At 41.5% G+C, this 24,676-nt stretch overlaps 1 protein-coding gene across 2 annotated transcripts in view; it reads right to left on the reverse strand.

Annotated features, from left to right (window-relative positions):
* The window catches only part of LOC126384666 (copine-8), a 115,785-nt gene that overhangs the window by 18,308 nt on the left and 72,801 nt on the right, over positions 1-24,676 (reverse strand). Inside the window, exons 10-14 of one of the 2 annotated variants that reach the window (XM_050035836.1) lie at positions 21,809-21,850; positions 18,458-18,533; positions 13,746-13,799; positions 13,440-13,501; positions 685-731 (exon numbers count right to left, since the gene is read on the reverse strand). In XM_050035836.1, the coding sequence (XP_049891793.1) occupies positions 685-731; positions 13,440-13,501; positions 13,746-13,799; positions 18,458-18,533; positions 21,809-21,850 (281 nt within the window). Of the gene's footprint in view, positions 1-684; positions 732-3,359; positions 3,629-13,439; positions 13,502-13,745; positions 13,800-18,457; positions 18,534-21,808; positions 21,851-24,676 lie in introns of those variants that run through there. The other variant, XM_050035837.1, reaches the window with a different exon arrangement.

Raw genomic sequence — 24,676 nt, forward strand, 5'->3', positions numbered from 1 at the left:
GGCAGATTAGACAGTTCACTGCGGGCAGAACCAGTGTCAGCACGTCAGAAAATGCATATTGATTTAATGCTTCAAGGCATGTAAACACACATTGGATCGCTGTATTTAGTGTTTATGTAAACAGTTAAATTGGAAACTCTAAACAGAATGACTTGAATGGCATTGAAGATATATCTATATCCTATAGCCATGTAATCACAGCTATAGATTCACTCTAAATGTCAAATAGAGACCCTTTAACATGAAACTTTTTTTGATCCTTCTGTTTCATATCACTATTCAAGCTGTGGTTATAATGAACTGCAGATTCCAGTAGCCATTATTTTAAATTGACATTTTAGTGAGAGCCAGACAAGATCAAGTACACCTCAACCTCAGACTTAAACACATAGGATTTGGGGTTATTGCCGCCTCCTGTCCTGCCAGGACCAAGCTCAAGGGTAGATGGATAACAGAGTCCTTAATCACAGCTATCGTAGCCTGTTACTGCGCTCAGCTCTAGCTGCCAGGTGTGATGGAGAGGGCTATTAGGAAACACTTGATTCCCCATCTGCATATATTTGAATAAACGCTCCCTTGGCTTTCGGGGCACTTTTTGTGCCTTTATGCAGGTCTCTCAATGTGTGTGTGTGCTCATTCAAAGTCTGTGTGTGCGTGTGTGTCAGTGTTGACTGTGAGGCTCACCATTGGAAGCTGTGAAATCAATGGCCACGGTGAAGTTAATCTGGGTCCTGAGAAGACAAAAGCAGAGAGATGATTCATTAATCAACAATTGTTTCACCTCTCTCTGTTTCTCTCTCAAACACACACACACACACANGTGCACACACACACACACACACACACACACACACACACACACACACACACACACACACACACACAAACAAACAAACACACACACACACAAGATCCAATCAGAAACAATCAGAAGAAATGAACTACAGACATAATCAGGTTTAAGTGATCAATGTTTGAGAGAGCTAACAGAGTTTGTCCTGCCCTTTAACTGTGACAGGAATGAGTAAACAGCAAGTAACTGGGCTCACACACCAAACACACGAGCACGGCATCACTCAGAGGAAGGTGGTTGTTTTTAAATGGAGAACACAGCTATAGTCTCCCGAACAACTGCACAGGAGGCTCAGGAAGAGCGTCTACCCTCAGGCCACAAGGATCCTACTTCCTGATTGAGGGTGTTTGTAGCTTAAATGCTTTACCTCCATGGTGTCCTCCCACATATTAATTTATTTGTGGCGGCCTGCCATAACATCACCAGTCACTGCCACATACTGATTTCTATTTTGGAGCTGCACGCCTCCCACTTTCTCTCTGAAACACATTGGGTGCATTTGTAAATTGTAACTCAGAGCACCAGAGCGCACTCTAGCACAATCTTGACCATTCGTTAATTCAGAGCACTGTTGGAACATACCGTTTTGTTATTCAGAGCACCACACTCTTGGAGCTCAGAGCATATTCTGGGCACAGACGGAGCAGTGGAGTAAAACCTAAATGTTCGTTAATTCATATAGAAACAAAACACTTCATCTCTTAGAAGGGGGAGAGCATCATATTATATGTACGCATGCAACCTGAAACTGGCTGCATCCCATGGAATCTGTGCACCCTGAAGTCTAGGGCTGGGTCTAACACAAGTCAGAAACCACGAAGAAGAAGCTTCATCAAAGAGACATGAAACAAGACAAACAACACACACCACAGCACCCAGCATTGGAGAGGCACATCTCTCTCCTGTAAAAGGAAATGGTTAAGCACTCTGTGGCCTATCACAGCTTTTTCACACCTTTCCTCTAAACACACACAAAAAGCCTCCCTGTCTACCTTACACACATCTCCCTATTCAGATAGTTTCATGCAGCCAGTGGCTCAGCATCTTTGTCACCTTGGCAGGTCATGTGAGGTAAAGACACTGTGCTGTCCAGAGGGGACAGAGTGAGAGGCAGACATTTAATGATCAGACCACACGTTTGGGGGTTTCAAAACACAGAAAACCTAGAAGGCCTGGGGCGTGGAGCTGCCCTCTAATGTTAGCATACAGATAGGAGTAAAGTTGTAGCTTGAAAAATGAGAGGAGGGAAACAGAGAGACTGAGAGAAGAGAAGTCTCTTAGCACATATTTTGTGCTCCCAAACAACATTCGATAGGGATGCTGTAAACTCTGTATTTCTTGTTTTAATGTGAAGTATTACCTATATGCATGTCTGCCTTTTTCTCTCGAGTACAATGGAAATAGATCGCACTTGGTTTGTGGTGCTCAGAGTGTCAAAAAAGATGTGTATATATTTCTTAAATCAATGTCTCTTTCCAGAAATAATGACCCGGTTACTCAAGATAATCCACAGACCTTGTTGTGAGCAGTTTCATATTATTTCATACTATTTTCTTTCTACCAAACTACACCCGCCAACCATACTACCCTGCAAAAGGAGGCATGCATCCACTGCCTACTGTTGCTCCTCTGCAAGCCACCTTGTAACCCGCCTGGCTTTCTTTGTAGGCACATGGAAGGGCAGAGAAGTGTGCTCTCTCTGCCTTACGGCTTTCAATGCAGGTGTGTGGAAGAAGCATTCTGTGGCCCCAGAACAGAGCCATACCGCCAAATAGAATACTGCAAATGGAAAAAAAGTTTTCTTTGACTAAGGTGTTCCTTACTGAAATGTATTTTTTGGCGCTTTGAGCACCACAAGTCGAGTGCCATCTAGTTCTATTTTATTGGAGAGAAGGCAGACATCTCCACGAACGATATCTCCAAACCTCTGCAACTTACAACAAAACAATCAAGACTGATAAAATATGACTACAGGTAAGAAGAAAAGTATGTATATTTGATTTTGGTGTAATCGGTCCCTTTAACGGATGTACAATAGTTTAAAAACATCAATAGTTCATCCAAAATGACTGTCATCAGAAAAAACACATGGCTACTCTTAGTTGCAAAAAAGTTAATTAAAGGTTTTCACCAAACACTGACACTTCTCCTCAACATAATGACAACATCAAGACAATTCCAGTAAATAAGTTTTCAAGAGGACAGCTGCAAGGACAAGTGAGCAGGGAGGAGATCTGAGTGAATTCTGGTCCAGATCTGCACGTTGGCACAGACAAGCTTCAGCCTAGCAGCCTAAATTATGTATGCCCTCTTTCTCTCCTACCCAATCTTTCTGTGCACACGCACACACACACACACACACACACACACACACAAAAAAAGTTTGAGAGAGGAACTGCAATTGTGTGAGTATGAAGGGACAACCAGAGAAACAAGGTGATTTGAGGGACGGACAATAAAAAAGTGACAAAAGACGAGAGAATCAATGTAAATGAGGAGAGCGGAGCTTTATTAAACACGTCATTCTGCAACGTCAGTCCAAGAAAACAACAATGTCAACATGACATCAGCAACATGAGTCACACACATTATGTACAATTTAAAAGCTGTCAAATAAACATGACAAAAGCAAGTATTGACAGCAACATAACGGCTCCAAATCAAAGGATATTGGCTGAATACTTTCCAAAAGTGAATTGCAATTGTTGAGTCACTCGTATTGATCGACATCCTTAAACCTCCGCAGTTAGACTCTGCTCACTTTGTGCTGCAAGCCTGTAAAACTCAAAGTCATTAGCAGGGTAACATGAAAGTCAATGCGAGAGTTTCTTGCTTTGCAAAGTGAACATCACCCCTAATGTTTGACATCATAATTCTGACTCCAAATGGGGAGAGTATTAATATCCAGAGCAGAACACAGGACTCTCTCACAAAGGTCAACTCTATCCTCTGCATTAATCGCACAACAATGAGATTGAGACATCAGTTTACTGGCTTTTTGGATGTCATCCTGATGGCCACTTTGTCTTTTAGTGATTTTTCTCTCAGATCTGCTGCAATATTACAGTATTCTCTTGTGTTTTACATCACTTTATTACACATTAATTGTATTTGTAAAATTACTTGTAATACAGTGCCAGTGTCAGTCCTTGAAATAAATTCCTGTCTTTTAGTGCCACAGAAGGATTTTATTGATTGATTTTTTTTAAAGCAAAATCTATTTCTCTCTGGACAGGGTTATAACTTATGATTATGTTCATTATTGATTTATCTGTTGAATATTTTCTCAATATATCAATCCGTTTTTTGGCCTATAAAATGACAGAAAATGGCAAAAAAAAATCAATGTCAATCTATGTTTCCCAAAGACCATGATGACGTCTTTGAATTTCTTGGTTTGTCCCCAACCCAAAGACATTCAGTTTGCTGTTATAGATGAGTAAATAAACCAGAAAATATTTCCATTTATGAATCTGGCATCAGAGAATTCTGACCTTTTTTTTTCTTTAAAAACTACTCAAACTAATAAAGTGTTTATCAAATTAGTCAGAAATAGGAGGATATGGATTTGGCAATGAAGGCTGTAAGGCAACATGTTTGTGTCTATGTTACAGAAAATATTTGTTCAGCAGATAACACCAAAAGGTTCTGTTTAGGCTACTGGCACCGACTAAGTAAACACTTGATACGTGACTGTTTGTTTTACCTGTACTGTGTGGTACATTCCTATCCTGAACACACACGTTCACCTGAGCAGCCAAATGAGAACTGCAGCAAAGCATCGCTGCAGAGCACGTTCAAACCAGAGAGGCAGCAAAACTGCTCTGGCAGCTATGATAAGGAATTTTCAGAGGCACACACACATGGTTGGGCTAGAGCAGAGGGAGGTGAGCTGTGAGCTTACCGTGCCTTGAAAGCTAAACCTTATCGTTCTGTGTCCAGAAGGCACAAGGAAACTTCTCCACCTTTATCGTGTCATGACATTTTTTTTTTTTTATTGGCCTGTCTTAAATGGCTGCAATCCATCTCTTGGCAAGTTTACTTAAAGTTTTGGCTTCAGCAGATATATTTCACACATACTCAAAATCAAGTTTTACCTGTTTATCTTCACTGGTGGATTTATGTAGGTAAAAAATGCAGAGACACAAAGTTTGCAGCTATGGAAGTCTAGGACTGGACTTTTTTTAGGAGGGGGCTCAAAGAGACAGGTGATGAAATAAGGGATTGTTCTGAACATTAAAGCATGTTAACATGGTCGAGCAGAAACCCAAAATACAAGTATGAGCCTAAAAATGAGCATAATATGTCTCCTTTAAATCTGTCTGATCTGTCCTATTAACCTTCATTTGGTTAGTAAAGGGTGTCTGAGAGGAGGCACACCCTTTACCAGCACCACTGCTCCAGTGAGTGACGTCTGGCTAAGTGCCTTCCTTTAATTACACACTGAAAATGCCTGTTCACTTTCACTTTCTTCATTACACACTATGCAGTGTACTTCCTGGTATTTCTTTCTCTCTGTCTTACACATACAAATGTGTGTTTCTGTGTGTCCATCGCATAAATACTGTACTGTATATGACCATGATGACATCTGTCCAACAATGCCTCTTTTACTTGGACAACAGCCTCTGAGTCTGGAGACAAACACTACATACAGGAAGAAATTTGTTAAAAAAAAAAAAAGTGTGTGTACAGTAAGCCTCTGTGTGTACTACGTACAGTATCTGAGAGTGTGTTTAGGGTGAGAGGGGAAAGCCACTTTACCAGCTGCTTTTCTGTCAGTCACTGATCTTTCCCCGCTGTTAAAGCCCGCAGTGACTCAGCTAGGAACCAATATGACAAAATACTGCGCAGCAAGGGGGCGACTGATGAGGAGGTAGCGCACTACATTCAAATAAGCCTTCCTGCAGACTGAACAGGCTGGATGCTAATGTCTCTCTTAAATCTTCAAAGCATCTCATTTCTAGGCTGTAAAAAGATTATCTCTTCCTCATATCTGGTGAGATATCTGTCACTACTGGAGTAGTGACAGTTGAGTTTACACATACACAAAATATGTACTGATACAGATTAAGGTGAGCAAAATTGTCGCCTTTACATGCAAATGAGCGTCACTGCAATAACAGCCCAACTCACAAAGATCAGTTTGTGGTTATTGAAATGCATTTAAGGGGTGTCATGCCCACACTTATGGCATGGTGATTGTTGCCAGGCAAAGACATCATCATGCCAGGCGTCCCTCTGCACCTCGCCGGTCAGGACCTGTAGCTGAAAATTTCAGTTTTCTTTTTCTCTCTGGCACTGTTCGGCCTTCTGTGTTCTTGGCACAAAGGCAACATTTATTATTTATACTTTACCACATAGATAATTGCTATGAGATGTAAAAACGTATGGATGTGTTTGCACTGTAATCTCATTAGTACAATATTTGTGGGCAGTCAGCTGTATATTCTAGCAGGTTTGGGTCCAACAGTCATCACTTTTCATTAACTTTCACTTTGAAAGCTAGACTTGGAAAGCCATAACAATCATATATTGAATAAAACAGTAGCTGGTAAAGTTGTTTTCCATTTTTACTGATATCAGCATTTAGGAAAAATACTGAAAAATGACATTATACTCCGAACACCATGTCTCAACAAGCTGTGTTTCCTGTATGGTAAGTGTTCGTCTTCAAAGTGAAAAGTGAAAAAACGTTTGAAAATATTCACAAGAAGTCTCCTTTCCTCTTAAACTGAAGTGCCAGAGGGAAAGACATGCATGAGTGCACTGAGTGGCCTAAAAATGGCATCAGAGGTTGTGTGATGTGACCTCTCCTGATAATATGCAAACAGATGTTGGTGGTTGGACTATGTCCATCTGGCGAGAGGAGAGGAGAGGCAAGGAGAGGATGAAAGGAAAGGAGAGGAGAGACAAGGAGAGGATGAAAGGAAAGGAAAGGAAAGGAAAGGAAAGGAAAGGAAAGGAGAGGACAGGAGAGGAGAGGATGAAAGGAGAGATACACAGCTCATACCTACATTAAGTCTAATTGGCCGAAACATTGATATTGGCAGTGCTTGTTAATTTGCTAAGTATAACCCACAAAGCTAAGCGCCTGTGTTCTTTTCAGAGCTTTGATTTTTTTTTTTTACAAATCTTTGTCTCGATCCTGCCTCTTCTATCTAATGATAACCTCTCAGAATGATTTCAATACAAGCTGAGTTCCCTCCTGCTTCTATTCTGGTTTCAATACTCAATTCACAAACCAAAACAGGGGGAAACAATATCTGTCACCGTGAGTGACAGCGCTGCCTTCAAAGGCACAACTAAAAATGAAAGATATAGCCGACAATTCCTCATTTTTATCCTCAAGCTCATGAATAGCGGCCTCTTTGTTGAAATCCATGGGTGGTACTAATGCTTTATGAAAGGGAGTGAAAAGAATAAGAGCAGCGATGCTCTTCGGATTGAGACGGAGCCTTCGCAAATCTGTCATTTATGCTAATGCTGCCGGCAGATCATGTTCCTAATTAGGTCCAAATGAACAATTAGCTGATTGGGTTGAAGCTGCAAAAAGCAGCGGTCAATCAGAGGATAACAGAGGAGAGACGAAGGAAGGAAAGGGATACAAGGAACTGGAACGAGATGACAGAACACCTGCGCAGTCAGTCCAACAAGATTCAAACACTCAAGAGATGTCAGGGAAATGCACAAGTGATAAAGTACCTATGAAGGTGGGTGTTTGTGCAAGTACGGGTGTGTTTACCTTTTTGAGTCTGCGCACAAACACACAGTCTGCCCATGATGCAATTGGCACAACTGGACCATTACAGTCCATTTAGGTTTCAAACAGTGAGACAGCACTTGGCACTTCATTTAACCACACAAGCGTGTAACAGGACCCGGCTCACACTCCCAAAGCAGCACTAAAAAAAAAAGGAAAGAAAAAACACACCCTCTTCCCTGAGAGTTTCAAAGTGCTCTTTGACTGACTGTGCTGCTGGGAACATCGTCTGCACGCAGGGAGACTCGACGACGGGAATTCTCCATTAGCAGCGAGCGACAGAGCGAGTAAACATACGCCGGGACACGTGGTGTTAGTACACACACACATTTCAAAGCCAGCTGTCGCACATGCAGTCATTCTGACAAGCTGGACTGTCATGCAGATCGATCACACTTAGCACATGGCCATAACATAAACCAGCAAGCATTAGCGGGATGGAGACGTCGTGTCCTGGATCAAAAATGGTCCTAGGTGGAGGCTATAATGTGGTTGTGATGCAGATGGCAAGACAGTGACATAGTTTCCACATCTAATAATGGTCCATTCAGACTCCCTGTACAAACATGGAAATATTGATTTTATTACTGCTATAGAAAATAGGACTTTTATTAACAATTTATTTGTTTAGTTGTGAAATGGTTGTGATCAGATGGCCATACTGAGACGTCCACCCCCATTTTTTGAATATAAAAAATCTCATTGATGCCATTTATGTCTATGTAAATTATATTCCCGTCTTGTTGTTTTAAGCTTGTGGGGTTTGTCAGAGCCGAAAGTCTTTATCCAAGCCTTCAGGGCTCTCTGCAAAGACGTCAGGTGACATCATATAAAGAGTAAGAAGTTGACATCAAAAATAATTTGAGGAGAATTAATGGGACAAGCACAGGACTTTCATCCTGGAGGCTGGGTCTTGAGTCTCGTGTGAGCCAATGTATTTTTTATTTGTGTGAAAGATATACTATGTAGGATTTTCCTAAAAAGCCTCTCAAATGTCACTTATGACCCACTGGAAGTGTGTAGATGTGTATTTCTTCTCCAAAGACTCTTCTGCCTGTATTTTCTGTGCTCAGGACGTTTATTGGCCTATTTTTGACAGGATGGGCTCTATTTTCGCAGACGGGGGAAGCGGGGGCACAGCGCACCTGCGCTTCACCATCTGGGTGTGGCCAGGCGGATTTTGCAAGTTTGGCACACCGTGCGCCTGGCGCAGCTACTCCTCTTTCCCACCTCCGTCCCTCCTACCTGCGCAAGTCGGAAAGAGGGAGGAGAGAAGGCGTGGAGTGGGTTTTACACACATCACACCAATCAAATGAGCCCCTCTCCTCGCCCTTAAATGCGCCGCGCGAAGGCGTAATGAGAGTTTACTCAATTCGCCATGGCAGAAGAGAGCAGCAGCGTCAGACGGCCAAACTTCTCCCAGGAGGAAACTGATGTTTTGGTCCGGGAGGTCCAAGCTCGCAGTGTCCGAATATACGGAACTGCGAGCAGACCTCCACGGGCTGATGATGCAAAGGTAGCCTGGGAGGAGGTCACCACAATTGTAAATCAATGTTGCGTTTCTCTCGTGCGCGCGCGCTCTCTCTTTCTCTCTCGCAGTCTCACTCTGTTTCTTTTCTTTTGACTTTTCTAAGATGACAGATGCTGAATATATACTCCCTATCTGATGCTGTGGCTGTTTGTGGTTGGCTGAGAGGGATGTGAACTCATTAGTTTGCAGCTGTGTTAATCAAATCAGGTTGGGTTTCCATTATGCGTGCCAAAGTGCCAAATGGTGCCAGGACAGTCGATATAGAGATACATTTATGTGCTGATTGCAGATAGTTGCATTGAATAGTGTTTTTTTCGGGTATTTATTGCATTGTTAATGTGCCTGATATTCTGGAAACCTGCCTGTGAGGTTTTGGTGACGTGTGCGCACTGTCCGCCGGTCAACCAAACTTCGGCTTACACTGGCTGCGCTCCGCCTGCGCTGACAGTAGACCTGGTTTCAGCTGGCGAGCTTTTAGCGCACCTTCGGCGAAGCCTTTTGGCACAAAACTGTCACTGCGCCAAGCTGGATCTGTCGACACCTCCCCCTGCCGCGCCGCCACACCCATCTCAGCGCACCTCGGTCTGCCAAACTACCAAACTGAGCGCGCCTCGGGTAGCGCGCCTCGGGTTGCGCTGCTCGAAACTAGCTCTGCGCGGGGTTCGCCACCCTGCGCCACGCCAGGAAACTAGAGCCCGATGTCTTAATTGGACGTCCAGACTATGTTTATTCAATGTCCTATTGTTTGCTGGAAAGACTTCCTGTCACACTGTTGATGAATGCTTTTGCTTCATGTCCATTTCCTTAAACATATACAGTAGATCCATCTAATATCTTAATCTGGCACACACAAAGTGCATTTCTAATGCTTTGTGAATCAATAGCATATTGATCTGTGTGCTTAGTCGCAAAGTGATTTTATTTTTACAGCCTTCACAGGGCTTAAATGTGGTAAGGGCTCAAACTATATGAGCATTACTGTACACTACCTTCATATGACTCCTGTTTCTCTACCTGCTCAGATTTCTATCGATCCAGTCTTACAGCTGCTCTTTTTACAGACAGCCTTTAATGTTTGTCAGTTTTGTGACTTAATTTTCACAAAGTTCACAAAGTTTTAAACATGTCATTGTTTCATACTCAAGAATGAGAAGTCCTCAGTACATTGTACTATCATACTGCAACTTCACACAGTAGAAGAGTATATGTGCATGTGTTGGATAACATGTAGTGGTGGAGGTCAAGTGGCATTAGAGTCCGTAAGTCACATAGACGTTCCTGTACAGTAAAACCCTTGAGGTTATCTAGCTGTGTTTCTGTATGTGAACCAATGTTTAATAAAATTCATGCCTTGGGTTTTAGCAATGTCTGAGCTGTCTGATAAATTATTCAGAAGATATCACACTGAGATGCAGTAGTAATCATACAAGCTACTGTATTGGTAATCTTAAGTGATATATCATGGGCAACTGGATTTGCTCACTTGTTTGAATATGTGACCTTAACAACTCTGTGAGGGTTTACACCCACACAGGGTTTAAAGCCTTTGACTCCACACCAATTAGTTTGAAAGGAATAAGCCTCTTGGATGAGAGGTGGAACGTCTTCAAGAAACCTAAGAAAGTCCAGCTGCCTAGGATATAGCACTTAAGATTACCACGACCTGGATGACAGAGAATCTTCATCAACATACTGTACTGTTGGTGTAAAAAACTGACTATGGATGCTTTAAACTAAGCAAAGCCAGTTCCGACAAAATGGAACTGTTTAAAAATGCTGCAGAGAAAAGTTGCAGTGGTGTGATCTGGCACGTCTCAGCTCAACTAAAGCTGGCTGATATTGTTGCCTGCTACTAAGTTGTCAAGTTTTTAGTGGCTGGTTTTACAATGTAAGGCACGTCACCCATTTCAGTAGCCAATCAATCGGCTTGTGGCAAAATCTGCTGGCTGAGCGAGTTACCAGCTGTCAGCAGATGATGTGTTTGCTTGCTGTGGCGTTTTCTGACAACAACCCCCTGTCCCCGCTGAACCCATGTCCGTCTCATTTACATACCCGATCAGTCTCTCTCCTCACGGTGTGTTAGTGTCAAACGCTGCTGCTGTCTGCTGTATGTGCTCATGTCACACACACATCGCTGACTGATTAATCAGCCCTGGTTATCTAATTCTTGAGGCATACTTATGAATATGAAGTAGGCGTTTCCATTTAAAAACCCAGAAAAGAATGCAGATGGATCTGCCCTTTAAGTTTGAATGGAAATTTAGGTGTATGAGCAAAAGCTATGAACGACTTACAACAACATCAACATACAGCTAATCAATGTATCACAGTTTAAGGCAGGCTTTTTCAAGCCCTTTAAATCATTTGTGTTGCAAGAAGAAGACAGTCTAGCATAGCAAGTGTTTATATCTTGAGATAATCCTCTCATTGGCTCAAGCAATTTTTCAACCAGCTTTTTGCCCCTCTGCTCTGAGCTGTGCAGAAATCCTCCTGAAATGAGCGACAGCAGCGGGAAAAAAAGCTAGTCAGGAAATAAAATGTGTTGTTTTCTTCTGAGATTGTAACTGAGGGAACAAGCTTGTACTTTTATTGTTTTTGTGGAGATTTTTTTAACCACAAAATCAGAGACATTATATATATTTTAAATTCTTTAAATGTCAGCTGTCAACTCTCCGTCACACCTAAAAATCACAGCTACAAGGGCAGCAGGATTGAAGAAATACAAGGACTTAAATGGAGATTGTTTTTCCCCCAAAGTTGTGCGCGCACACACAAACACACACCCCTCCACCTCTTTCAGTCTGAAGCCTGATTTATGGTAGGGCGCTTGACACTTTTGATGAGTGGCGCTCGAAATTAAAGAGCAGCGGGACATTTATAATTATGCTTCTGCGAAAAGCTTTCAGTCATCTCTATGGGAACTAGAGGCTATCCTCCAGCCAGCTTGTTTAGTTACATTATATCTTCCCAATGGGTATATATGTTTCCTTGTGACAGCCATGTGTTTTGTTGTGCTGCTCTGTATCCTTTTGCATTTTGATAATGGAGGAATTTGATGAAATCAGTGACTTAATTGAGATTTCAAACTTACTTCTATTGAAAAGACAACAGGAGCGCAAGAAAGGGAGGTGGTCAGTGCATCTAGTATTGAACCAAACAAAGGAGCTACAGGGAGAATATATTCCGTTTTGATGATTTGGTCAACTGGATCTGGCCCGATGTTGCTCAGGCCCAGATACACAAAACTTCAGCAAATGGCTCATAGTGACAACCCAATAGGGCTGCCCCCTGACAGTGAGAGATTCAAATCGTCGAGTTCCCTCAGTCAGCTGAGACTGTTTCAAGTCGTGGCGTACTTTTGGGGACATGTTCGTCCCCAGATTTAGCTGCAGAGTGAGCGCTCTTGACTTTCATGCTATTCTTTGGTAAAGACAACTGCAGACACAGAGGCAGCAGCACAGAGGTAGGGAGGCTTTGCACTGTAAGACTCTGAGATAACATTATCGTCTCTCTTCTGCTGAGAAGTGGTGAATTTACAGCTCACAGCAACTTAATACAACACAGTCTCTGGCTTTTGTTTGATGCGTAGAGTTGGCAAAAAATACTGTTGCACATTTCCGACCTGTCGTTAGCGCTGTTAGCTTGTTTATTATATTACATAAATGCCACACTGAACATCCCGCTGAGCCTGTTCAAACTTTATAACACTGCACGAAAAATATTAAGGAGTCCGCGACTTAACAAAATTCTACAGGTGCACATCATGACAGAAAGAAGTGCCAAGTGACACATCTTTCTTTCAAAAATACGTCATTTCTGTCGAGCACCACTCATTAAAAGTGTCGAGCGCACTACCATAAATCAGGCTTAATGAAGGCAGAGTGTGCAGAAGAGCATTCACGCCATGCCTGGTTGCACAGGGTCAACCCTCCTAGACACACAGGAGCACACAGGATGGCACCTGGCATGGCCAATATTACACACAAGGGCACAGACACACATGCACACATTTATGAGTCTGAGCCCTGTGCACTTGACTTCAGGTCAGCCCATCTGCCAGACTCTTTCTCTCGCCACCTTTCGCTGTCCTTCTCTCACATGCAAATGTACACTTTTCCATCTCATTCACTCACACTGAGGGATCATTATCTTTGGCACATTGCAGACACTGAGTCACCACGGGGTTATTATCGAGACAGGGACCAGCACACTCAGCATGTCACTTCTCATTAAAGGGACTACAACCTCCATCTCTCAGTGTGTGCTGGATGAATGTGTGGTCGTTGACCTACCCTCCTTTGATGTAGTCCAGAAAGGTGACTTCAATGTCCACCAGGAATGACAGCAGCGTTACCTGTAAGCAATATGGCCACAATCAGCTTCGTGTCAGTGATAATCACTTTCAGGTGCTGCCTCTGACGGGATAAATATGGGTTCTTATTTTTTCTGACTGGTTCAATTACAAAACAAATCAGTTAGCGGTATGAAAAAAGGTACCCATCTGGATCTGTTGTAGCACTGCATTGCATTTCAACAGCCGGTGCAGCCTTATGTGTCAAAGGAAAGAATGATTCATGATTATTGGGATATTTTCTCACCGTTCCAGAGTTGAGGTATTTTTTCTTCCTCCCTTTTTTCTTTGGATTTATCACCTAGAAAAAGAAAAGGGTTTTTTTTACTGTGATTTTAACATTTATTCATTCAGTCCTTCATTTGTTATAACACTGTAAGGCTGGGTTTTGAGAACCACTTTAGAACTGGCTCCTTTGCTGCAAAATGCTCCTCTACATTCACCAGCTAGCTGCTAACATTGTATGCTGTTTGGTGCTTGGCAGGCAGAGTGGGTTTTCAGCGCTTTATCACTGAAAAACAGCTGCCACCTGCTGTTTTCAAAATGACCTTGATGAGAGTATTGAGTTATAGTACAGTAAAGCTGCAGGCCAGAAACCAGAAGAAAGAGCTGAAAGACACTAAAATGTTCCACAGAGCTGAGAGGAACTGCAGAGTCAGATCATAATTCTCTGTACTTAATTGAAAAATAATTTTAAATATTGATTATAACCTCTTTAAGGAGAATGCTTTTTGATTCTTTTTATCAATTCCTGAAAACAATGTTTGGACCTACTGCACTTCCATCTACATCACTAGTATCTAAGGCTGGCTCAATTGCGATTTTGCCTTCCGTCGATTTTCAATACAAGATAATCGAGATAAAACGATTTTGTGCCGCATGATGAGTCTGCCACTGTTGCTCCCATTTTGTCTTTTATTTTGTGAATCAAGCGCGCCCCTTCCCAGCGGATGTACTCAGCCCTTTCCCCCAAAGTCCAAACAGAGTTTCAGCACGAGTTGAATACATTGAGTCACAGTACGTCGCCTCTCCAGTTTGTTTTGGTGGCTTTGTTCCAGCAAGTGTACTCACAAAGTGGTGTATGACCAAGTAATAAAAGGACAAAAAGACAAAGGCCCCTCTGCTCCTGCCACTGTATCACAGTGTCAATACAGACATTTCAATATTGACATTACAGTAGCATTTGCTATGTTGGCCTTAGGCTGTGGTCGCACTTTATTTTCTGTTTTTTTTTTGGTTTTGTTTTTTAATATATGTGGGTGAGCCTGTTACTGACTTGAAAATGTTTAATATAGTTTACAGATATATTGAACATACTGCAGTAGATTGTGGCAGTGCACTGGAACATATTTATTCTTTTTATGGAGCTAGTCTGTCAAACATGAAGCATTTACTGCTTGATGTAACAATGCAGTATTTTCATGTCTCCAAAAGTAGTTAAAATGCTACAATTAGCTGAGACATGAGGCATCCAGCTCAAGCAAAAACAGCCAACACATGAAGCTCAGCGTAAGTTCAATCAGGAAGACTTTCTTTGTGCTCATGCATTCACAATTCTCTCCATCCCATTGCCATTGCTTCCTATAATCAGCTGACTGGCTGTTCACTCATCTAGTTATGCGATCAAACTTTGCCACAATCTCTATCAGCCAATCAGGATACTACTGCGAAATTTTAAATCGGCTCTCTCTTCTGCTGCTGTCAGCTGTCATTTTAGGCAGAATCTTCGCACCCTCCTCCACCCCGTTCACCTCCAGCCATCATATCCAGAGTCCAGGACCAGCTCAACAAAGGCTCATTCCTTGACTAATCAAGATCATCGTCACTTCCCTATTCCCTATTCAATTATGGATTCATCACCCTCCTTAATTCATACCATCTCTTTGGGGTCTAAAAAAGTCTCACCTGATCGAAATGTAATGTGCAAATGGCATCATCAGAAATGTTAATATTCTGACACAGTCCACATTTTAATCAAAAAACAAGCATAATAGACCCCATCATTAAGCTGTTTATGGCAGCCTAAATTTGCTTGTCTACTGTAGGTAATACACTAACTATGGGTAAGTACCTCATGCAACCCCACTTCATAAAATCCGAACTATCCCTTCACGCAACAATAGAATCTGACTCAGATTCATTAAATGCTGCCAATGCTACATCAATCACGCTGCGTGGAAAATTTGAACCTGAAATATTTATATACATATGTGTGGCAACTGAAGTCATATACAGGATAGTTTGTACACCTCACGCTCACTCTCCACCCTCAAATATTATGTCTAAACCAGCAACCACCATGAATATGCCTTTGAGCAATGCACTTATAGCCCAAAATATCCAGAGGAGCAGCTAAATCCAGAGGTGGATTATGCCTCTAAACCGAGCGGTTTGTCGTCATGAATATGTAACAGGACACAAAGTGAGTGCACAGCCAACCTTGACTGGATGAGACACGACTCCCACGCATCTAAACAAGCTTTACTTCTTGCTTTGAGAACCTGTTGTTTTTGTCAGCAGATTAGAAAAGAGACGTTTTTCAGCTGTGGGCCTCAATTAATTTCCTCTCACAACTTGAGCTCATCAAGACACACAAAGGCTCCTGTGATGTTGGGATAGCCAGAAAACAGACCTGAGACCCCTGTTGAATCCCGAACACTGAAGTTGAGCAGTTAAATCAGTTTACGGTCTGATTAAAGTGAACCAAGGTTAAACTGAAACAAAGGACCTGAAGGAAACAACATACAAATGTGTGGATTTATGCATTTCTCCTTGGTTCACATTGCAATGGGTGCACACAAGGACACGTCTGCCTCTGGAGGCGAGGTCCAATGATTGAATTGTGATTGCAACACATACACACACACACACACACACACACACACACACACAGTACTTTTTTACAATGCAAAGCCATCCTCTCTTTAAGTTGGAGACCAGGGTCAGAAGTCGCAAAATTACTTTAACTGTGTGTATGTCTCTGCATTTCTATCATGTGCTGTCCTCACACACCAGTCAATGTACCACTGTGTGCACCTTTGTGCAAATGCACATCTGAGCACTATTAGGCGAACAGCAGCTGTTTAAAATGACAGTCCCCCGTGTGCTCTCCGCTCTCTGTGTGGTGCTCTGTTAATCAAGAGGTGTTGACTCTTCCTGGGAGAAAGATAAGCCAGCGATCCATCATAACTGTCTGTCTGTGTGTGTATGTGTGTGAGAGAGCAAAAATGAGGGTTACGATTTAGATTGGCATCAACTAAGTCTTATGAAAGCTCGTCGTCTTAATCATTGATTATTCTTGATAGAAAAAATACAGTTTAACATGTCAGAATATGGGGGGTATATTTAAATCATAATATTTAATGTTTTTTTTCATGATTCTTCACAAATTTTAGCATATTTTCCTAACTTTTTTAAGACTTAGCCATGCTAGCATAATACACCCAACTCTCCAACCAAACTATCTACAGTCAAATTGCATTGTGGGTAATGTAGGCACTAGAGGTGTACATAGACAACATTATCTGTCTCTGTATCTGTATTCAGGTAGAAGACTGGAAATGGCAGCGGTTTATACGGAAAGTCACATGAAATCCGGCAAATGTAATTTCTAACTTAAAATTCATTGGCAAGGCAACTGTTGTGCCTTCAAAGCATCAAATTGATTCCATATGAAATATATTTCCACAGGGGCAGCAGTGGTTAGCACTGCCGCCTCACATCAAGAGGGTTGCATGCTCGAATCCACCAGCCAGCTGGGGGCCCTCCGTATGGAATTTTCCTTTTCTCCTCATGTCAGCGTGGGTTTTCTCCGTGTTCTCCAGCTTCCTCCCACAGTCCAAAGACATGCAGGTCAGGTTAACTGGTGACTAAATTGCCCATGGGTGTGAATGGTTGTCTGTCTCTATGTGTCTGCTCTGTGATAGTCTGGCAACCTGTGCAGGGTGAACCCAACCTCGATAGGCTCCAGCCCCCCCACGACCCTGTACCAGGATTAGCGTTTACATATAGCAAATAAATAGATATATTACCACATCCTCATACTGTAGCCTACTTTTCATCTCTCTATTTAGTTTGATTTTTGACTAAGTCTGAAACCACACCATGTGTGGAACACTGATCAATCAGAAAGTTGTTTTTTTTTGTATTACATGTAAAGAGAAACTATTTGCAATAAAGATATGTAGTAAATATATCCGTCTGTCTCTCTGTCTCTCTGAAACAAACATCTCGTAAAGCGCTGCTGCTGTATTGTCTCTGTCCTTGACTCAGTCCACAGTCCAGACAATGTGGCCACTGTCATGTATACAGTTGGCTTTTAACGAGTCCGTATCAAAAAACTCTGAACCGCACATCATTAGCAGTCAGCCCTCGGCCCGCTTCCTGTTGTGTGGGGGCAACAAAAGAATGTCGCCATCACTTTTAGATACTGTGTAGGAAATGAAACGAGTTAGTCGCATCAAAGCCCTATGTTGCAAAGAGAATGGGAACTTTTATCTTGTGGTCATCCACAATGATGTGAATCAATCTGAAGAAACATGAAGGCTAACACACAGATAAGTCAATTATGATTTTCTTTTGGTCCCCGTCTCATGTTCAAGCATCTGGTTTGTGTCTGTTTCTATACAAAGTGACATTATCATAGAAACATGGACATGATCCATAATGTTTTTATTCACTTAAGCTCCGACTGCCTCAAGCTAAAGTCAAGTAGTTCTCCATAGAAACTAATATTAAGACTTGTTTTCTTTAGCTGAGTAACAACTTTATGATTTTTTAATATATTATTTATTTTGTTGAGTAGGGCAGGCCAGGTTTACGATGAATTAACTTTAATAAAACAAGTTCCAGATGGAAAACCAAATGGTATATTAGTCCAATAACTGTGTGTGTGAGTGACCTGCTGACCTGGCCACTGGTCTGGAGATGAGAATATCTTACACACACACACAAACTCACCTCGTAGACGTTAAACTGGCTCTGCCCTCTGGATAGTTCCCTGTAGCTGGTGCTGAATTCTCCAATAAAGTCGTGACTACAGAGAGAAGCGAGGAAGACACAGAGCAAGAACAAAAGGAATATGTTAAAAGTAGTGTTTGACAATATATTCTGTTTGATTGCTCAAGAAAGCACATACAGACCACAATGTAGTGACAATACCAACTTATGTAACTTAAAAAGTGAGAGCCACGACGATGAAGAAAAACATTTTCATATACATGAACAATAGTTAAGCAGAATGCTGGAGCTCAGTTCAACCAAACAGCTTATTAAAAACTGTTTTCCGTCCCAGTGAAAAACATTACACCAAAATGTCATTGTGTTCCGTCTATCAGATTGACAGTGACACTGAACAGATTGCAAAGCATAGAGAAGAGAGAAATAACTCCCTTTTCAGCTACAGCTTGACAAATGTCAGTCCTCTGTCTTTCTGTCTGACTGTCAGCAGCCAGAATCCAGACTCATCATTAAGCAGTCAATCTGTGAATATCCTGCACACAGCTTCCTTACCTACTGAAAACACAGACTAGTGTTAATTATGTGTGACTTGGATTAGATAAGTGGCACACAGGAAGCCAACGTGTTGATTCTTAACATCAGATAAGAGGATAAGAAGTAAAGGAATGTATTACTGTATTGAGGTTATCATTGCTGCTATCTTCACAATATTATAACCAAAAACTATAACATTTAAAAACAGTCTGAACAAACAGAACAGGTGTTGACAACTATAAAGTATCATCTTACTTGTATTATTTTGTTTAAGTAATTGTTATTTTTTGTCAAACTACTGTAAGTGGGTGCTCAGACTGAAAACAGCCCTGCTTTAAAAGAGCGTGCAGGGAGTTGCTTCAGGTACTGAGACACTGAATATCTGATCCAGGAGGTCCAGTTGGAGTAATAGATCCACAAGTCTGAGAAGTCATCAGATGTACAATGCTGCGCAGAGGTTTATAATATAATGAGAAAAGATTCAGAGAAAAATCGTCATAAATTTATAAGGAAAGAAAAAACTAAAATTAAAGATGAAAAGTACAAAATGAAGCAATGTGGTTCCTCAAAAAAGAAAAACACCATTTTGCAGAATTGTTTCTAATAAATCTGTGACTTTAATGTCAGAGAATTTATGAATTCTTTTCTTGCAAATTATTTTTCATAATCTGAGAATATCCAAGTTTTTAGCTGCAACCAGCAGCTCTATATCTCATGTAGTTAGTCATTTGGTCAGTCTACAAAAGTTTTCCTACTATTTAGCAGTTACATTTTTGCCCTTATAGGGTGAATTTTGGCATGGAGGTTGCAGCTATTGCAAATTCAGGGTTGTTTTCTTGTAAATTAAAGGAAATGGCCACTTTAGAATGAAAATACAGACAGTACTTACTGACCCTCATGCCGACAAGAAGTCCAGTGTAGTTTTTTAATCCACAAAATTTGTTCGGGGTATCAGAGGATAACAGCTAGCCAGAATAACGGCTACACTTGAAGTGCATGGAACCCACATTTTGAAAATGTAATAAAACTCTGCTAATGCATTTCAAAAACGTCACAACAGCTCGTCCGTTGTAATCCAAGTGCCCTGAAGCTGGCATGCAAAACTGACTTGAAAAGACGTAATTTACTCCACTTTTATAGCATCATTTCTCACTGTGGTCAGTTAGCCTGCCCTGCAGGAGTGCCGTGTTTACATGGCAACTCGTGCGAGACTAGCTGATGGCTAGTGGTGGTGCTAGTTCTCATGCGTACATACATTTTCTCGCGCGTTATTACATTTTCAAAATGTGGATTCCATGCACTTCAAGTGTAGCCGTTATTCTGGCTAGCTGTTATCCTCCGATACCCCGAACGAGTTTTGTGGATTAAAAAACTACACTGGACTTCTTGTTGGCATGAGGGTCAGTAAGTACTGTCTGTATTTTCATTCTAAAGTGGCCATTTCCTTTAATGACTTAAATTGTGGAAATTCTGAGTTCAGGGAATATCACACATTCCCGCAGTCCTCTTGTCTCAGCCTTGTCCTAATTTAAGATTTTAAAATGCTCTTTTTCCACTGTCACTGCAGTAATCTTTATTTGTCTGAAATAATGAGCTCTTGAGACAACAATGAGATCCAAAAGAAAACTTCATTGGCTTATAAATGAGCCTGCACAACTTCAGAAATTTGTTTCAGTGATCAAATTCAAGTCTCAACTCTCAATTTTTGTCAGAGTTGAGAAGCCTCTTCCTTTGCTCCTTTTTTCTTCTGAAAATTAATAATTAGGGATGTCCCGATCACATTTCTTTTGCATCCGATCCGATACAGAGTCCTTTATTTTGAAACCGAGTCCGATACTCTGTCCGATCCGATACTTTGCAAAGCATTAAGAAAGAAAAAAAAAGAACGCCTCCAAGTTGTCCCATGAGGTTTGTTTTTTTATTTAAATAGTATCCAAAAAGCTTATCAGTGGTTCAGCAGCACAAAATGTAAACAAATTCTAAATTGTAAACAAATTGCCCCTACAGAGTTGCCATAGGGCTGTGGTAGGTGAGGTTCCGCTGTTAGGTGTGGCTGTGTTGCTCGGAATAAAGAGAAAAGTGGTGGCCGCTGAACCTGTTATCTCGACTCCTGTCCGTTTATTGCTCATTAGCTGCACTGTTAGGCGAGCCAAGGACGCTCGGTTACAATACATTGGAAAGCGGAGGCAACAATGAACAACACAGATGAAAAACCTGGCCATTTTTGTTGTTTTGATTCCTCCGATCTTTTATTACGATTCCGATTTTGTAAAAATAACGTGATCGGTGCCGAGGATCGGATCGGGACATCCGACATCCCTAAATTAAATCACTTAATGGTAATGCAAATGTGTTCTGAAGAAACCTTTATGTACGTCATTAATTGTGACAAATGGCTTTCCCCTACATCATAGCACATTAGCTGCTTTAACAAAAAAATAACTTATTTGAATCTGTGCCAGTCGTGGTGTCACCTGATTGCAAATTGTACTTTTTTGTCCACCGGCCCAATCGCTTGTAAATGTTTATCTTTCCAGCTATTAATTTTTTGGCTAATGAGTGAAGCATTTTCCAGCCACTTGCATATTTTACCAGGATTTGGCGAGTGGGTGCTAGTGGACTACTCAGCCCCAAAAAACACTGTCCTGTGGTGGTTTCATTTTTCAATGCAGTGCTGTTGTTTGTCTGAACGCAGCCCAAAGCTTTGTTTTTATATCTGCAGTAACAAACAGGTGTGGAACCAGATGTAAGCATCATCTGTCCAGGAAAGTGTTATGTCTGCACGCTGCAAAGAATAAAATAAAACAGATTAATTACCTGCCGTCTCTGTCCCAGTCGTACACCTCAACCTTAATCGTTCTGTTGGGAAAGACACGAGATGAAGATCAGATTAAAAACAGATTTATTTTCATTTCCTGAATTATGATTCCATTGATGTTTCTCCTGATACCCATTTATAGTTTTTATATTCTTTAAAGCTTTTTAAAGTTTAGCTGTAACATGCATCATATTTAGAAAATGAAAGGTGATGTTGGACATTTACATTTTTCTGCAGAGCACAACTGAACTGACTTAATGCATTCATAATCAAAGAGCTAAAAGCCTGTCTTCTCAAGTTGTTAATTTACAAATTACACCCAGATGTGTCTAAAACTTGATCAGAAGAATGCTAATCTCTTTTGTCACTGTTGTCATGGAGGCTTTAAAAGCTGAAGATCCATTCAGCAGCTTATCTTTATTCCTACACACCGTCTGCCTGTCACTGTATTTGCCTCAGGTAATGTGCTCTCCTCATCTCCAAATACATCTATTTCTGCATCCCATTATAGCTTACAAGGAAATGTGGGGGAAAAAACAGGATAGTCTGAAAGAGGCAGATACGCTCGCTATCACTCCATCTACCAATATCTTCAACAGGAGGGTCATTTCTCTCGTACAAAAGCAGGAGAGTGATCCGTCGAGAGTGACAGGGGTGAGGCGAATGGATAATAGAATAGAGACTGAATTAAAACACGCAGAGCAAAGGACACTCTGGAGAGAGGGAAGGAGAGAGGGAGAACAAGGGGAAGGGAAGAGGGTGTGAAAACAACTCATGATGGTTGGGGTGACAGAATCATATAGTGCTCATAGAGACTAGTCATAGTTAGGGGGCGTGGTCAGCAAAGTCCTGCATTATATTTGCCAGCAGGAAGCAGAGGCAGCTCAAACTTGTCTGTATTGAAGTTTGTGAACAGATTGTTGTACTTTGTAAATCTTGTGTGACTTTCTTCTGAACTTAGTATAACTGCTTAAGAGTTTGGACGGCTTTCTAAAACAAACGACACCAAACTCAAAACCTGTGCCAAAAATGCACTCTTACATCCTCCTCGTCTTTCAGTCTGAGAAAAAGTGGAAATACAAGGCATCATTAATGCGCCTTAGAGCTGCTTAGAGAGCCAGATGCACATTAGAGGAAAGGAAGCAATAAAGGTGAGGAGTGGGAATGGGCTGGCTGAGAGTGATGGGCACTCTGGGGATAAATGTGTCTCCTGGTTGGCTTAACACTTTCTCCTCCAGAGAGAGTGGTGTGTGCAGAGCTGTCTGCATAATGTGGGTGTACATGTGTGTGTTTATGGGCGTGTGTCTTATTAAGTCAGTGTTATGCTACATCTCAGCAGGAAACATCCCCTCACTGAGCTTTGATGAGGTGGCAGGAAATTGACAATATCGTCACTTGTTAATCTCGTGGTCTCACTGCATGTGTGTGTATGTGTGTGTGTGGTTGTGTGTGTGTGTGAGTGAGTGAACATGGATCCATCAGAGCACCTATCAGCAGAAACACACAGTTCTCTATTGTTTGCCAGCTTGAGCTCCTTCTTATCTCCTCTCCCAGGCTGCAGAGAGACGGATTCAATGTGTCTGTATGTGTGTGTGTGTGTGTGTGTGTGTGTGTGTACTGTATGTGCAGTCCACTGTGAGCTTCCTGAGTCCCACATTGATAAGTCTCAACTCCTCTAATAAGCTTATTGGACCTAACTTCAGATCAATGCTGCTGTCTGCAAGCTGAGCCAAGCTAAACCCCATTATCTGCTTCTTTGTGGCCTTTTTCACCGCACAGCTGCTGTCGACACCGCAGACGGACCCAAACACATGGCTGACATGAGAGAGACACACTTTTACCTACTTATTTGTGTTCTCACACAGACTTCTCCTGAGATCTAAAGTAAATCCTGTGCCCTCCACAAGACAGGATGCAGAATAATTTAAAGAGCCAGAAACACAGTTTGAGGTTAAACAGACGCCACATGTAAAATGTATGTTAAGAGGCAATACAAAAGTAAGAGCGCTATTTTTTAAAGGTTCCATAGTTTTTGCGGATTTTTTTTAATAACCTCCAAGAACCATGTTATTTGGTACTAATTCAAGGGAAAGCAGAGGCAATGCTCAGTTGGTGCACTTTGAATTAATCAATTTCAATTAAATGCTAATCAGGGTTCAAAGTTAAGGTGTTTTTTTTTCACTTGTCTAGTTGGAAAAGTGGCTCAGATATCTACTTGCTTAAAGTCAATTTTTACCTGCCCCTATGCAAATTGCTTCTTCTTTTTTTTTTTTTTTTTTTTTTTTAATTAGCCGGTATCAAATAACAACAAAGACCAAAGTTAGCATTTGAAAAACAACCCTGATTCATCTTCCTTGCTCTCAGACTTGCGGCAAACTAGACAACACGAAGTTTGAGTTTTGCCCACATCCTCTAATGCCACACAAATTAAACTCAAATTTCCAGGAAATGTACAATGTTACTTGTAGTACAGCTCATAAACTTTGTCTTTACCTGTCCCATGTGCAACAGAGATGAAAAGGAAGCGAGACGGCTCACTCCCTGTGCCAAAAACACATCAAGCAGTGGCAAAGCGCAGCCTGTAGAGAGCTGCCATACAATGACTGTGGAAAGCTATGAGACCACACTAAAAGTTGGGGAAAGTTGATCAATCAAGCAAGTTTACTTTGTATTTTTCCTCTTCCGCTTACAATGGCCGGACTTTTGTACAATTTGTATCAAGACATGCATCAAGTAGGAGCTACACAAGTGGAACAAATGTTTTTGTTTTTTTTTCATAAACAGACTGTAAACAAGCAAACGGAACTGTCACCTAACAGCAGATATTTCCTGCTAGGTAGCAGACAAGGCCACAGCACAGGAGCGAA

The sequence above is a fragment of the Epinephelus moara genome, chromosome 23 (genome assembly GCF_006386435.1).
Source record: "Epinephelus moara isolate mb chromosome 23, YSFRI_EMoa_1.0, whole genome shotgun sequence".
In the NCBI taxonomy this organism is placed as follows: Eukaryota; Metazoa; Chordata; class Actinopteri; order Perciformes; family Serranidae; genus Epinephelus; species Epinephelus moara.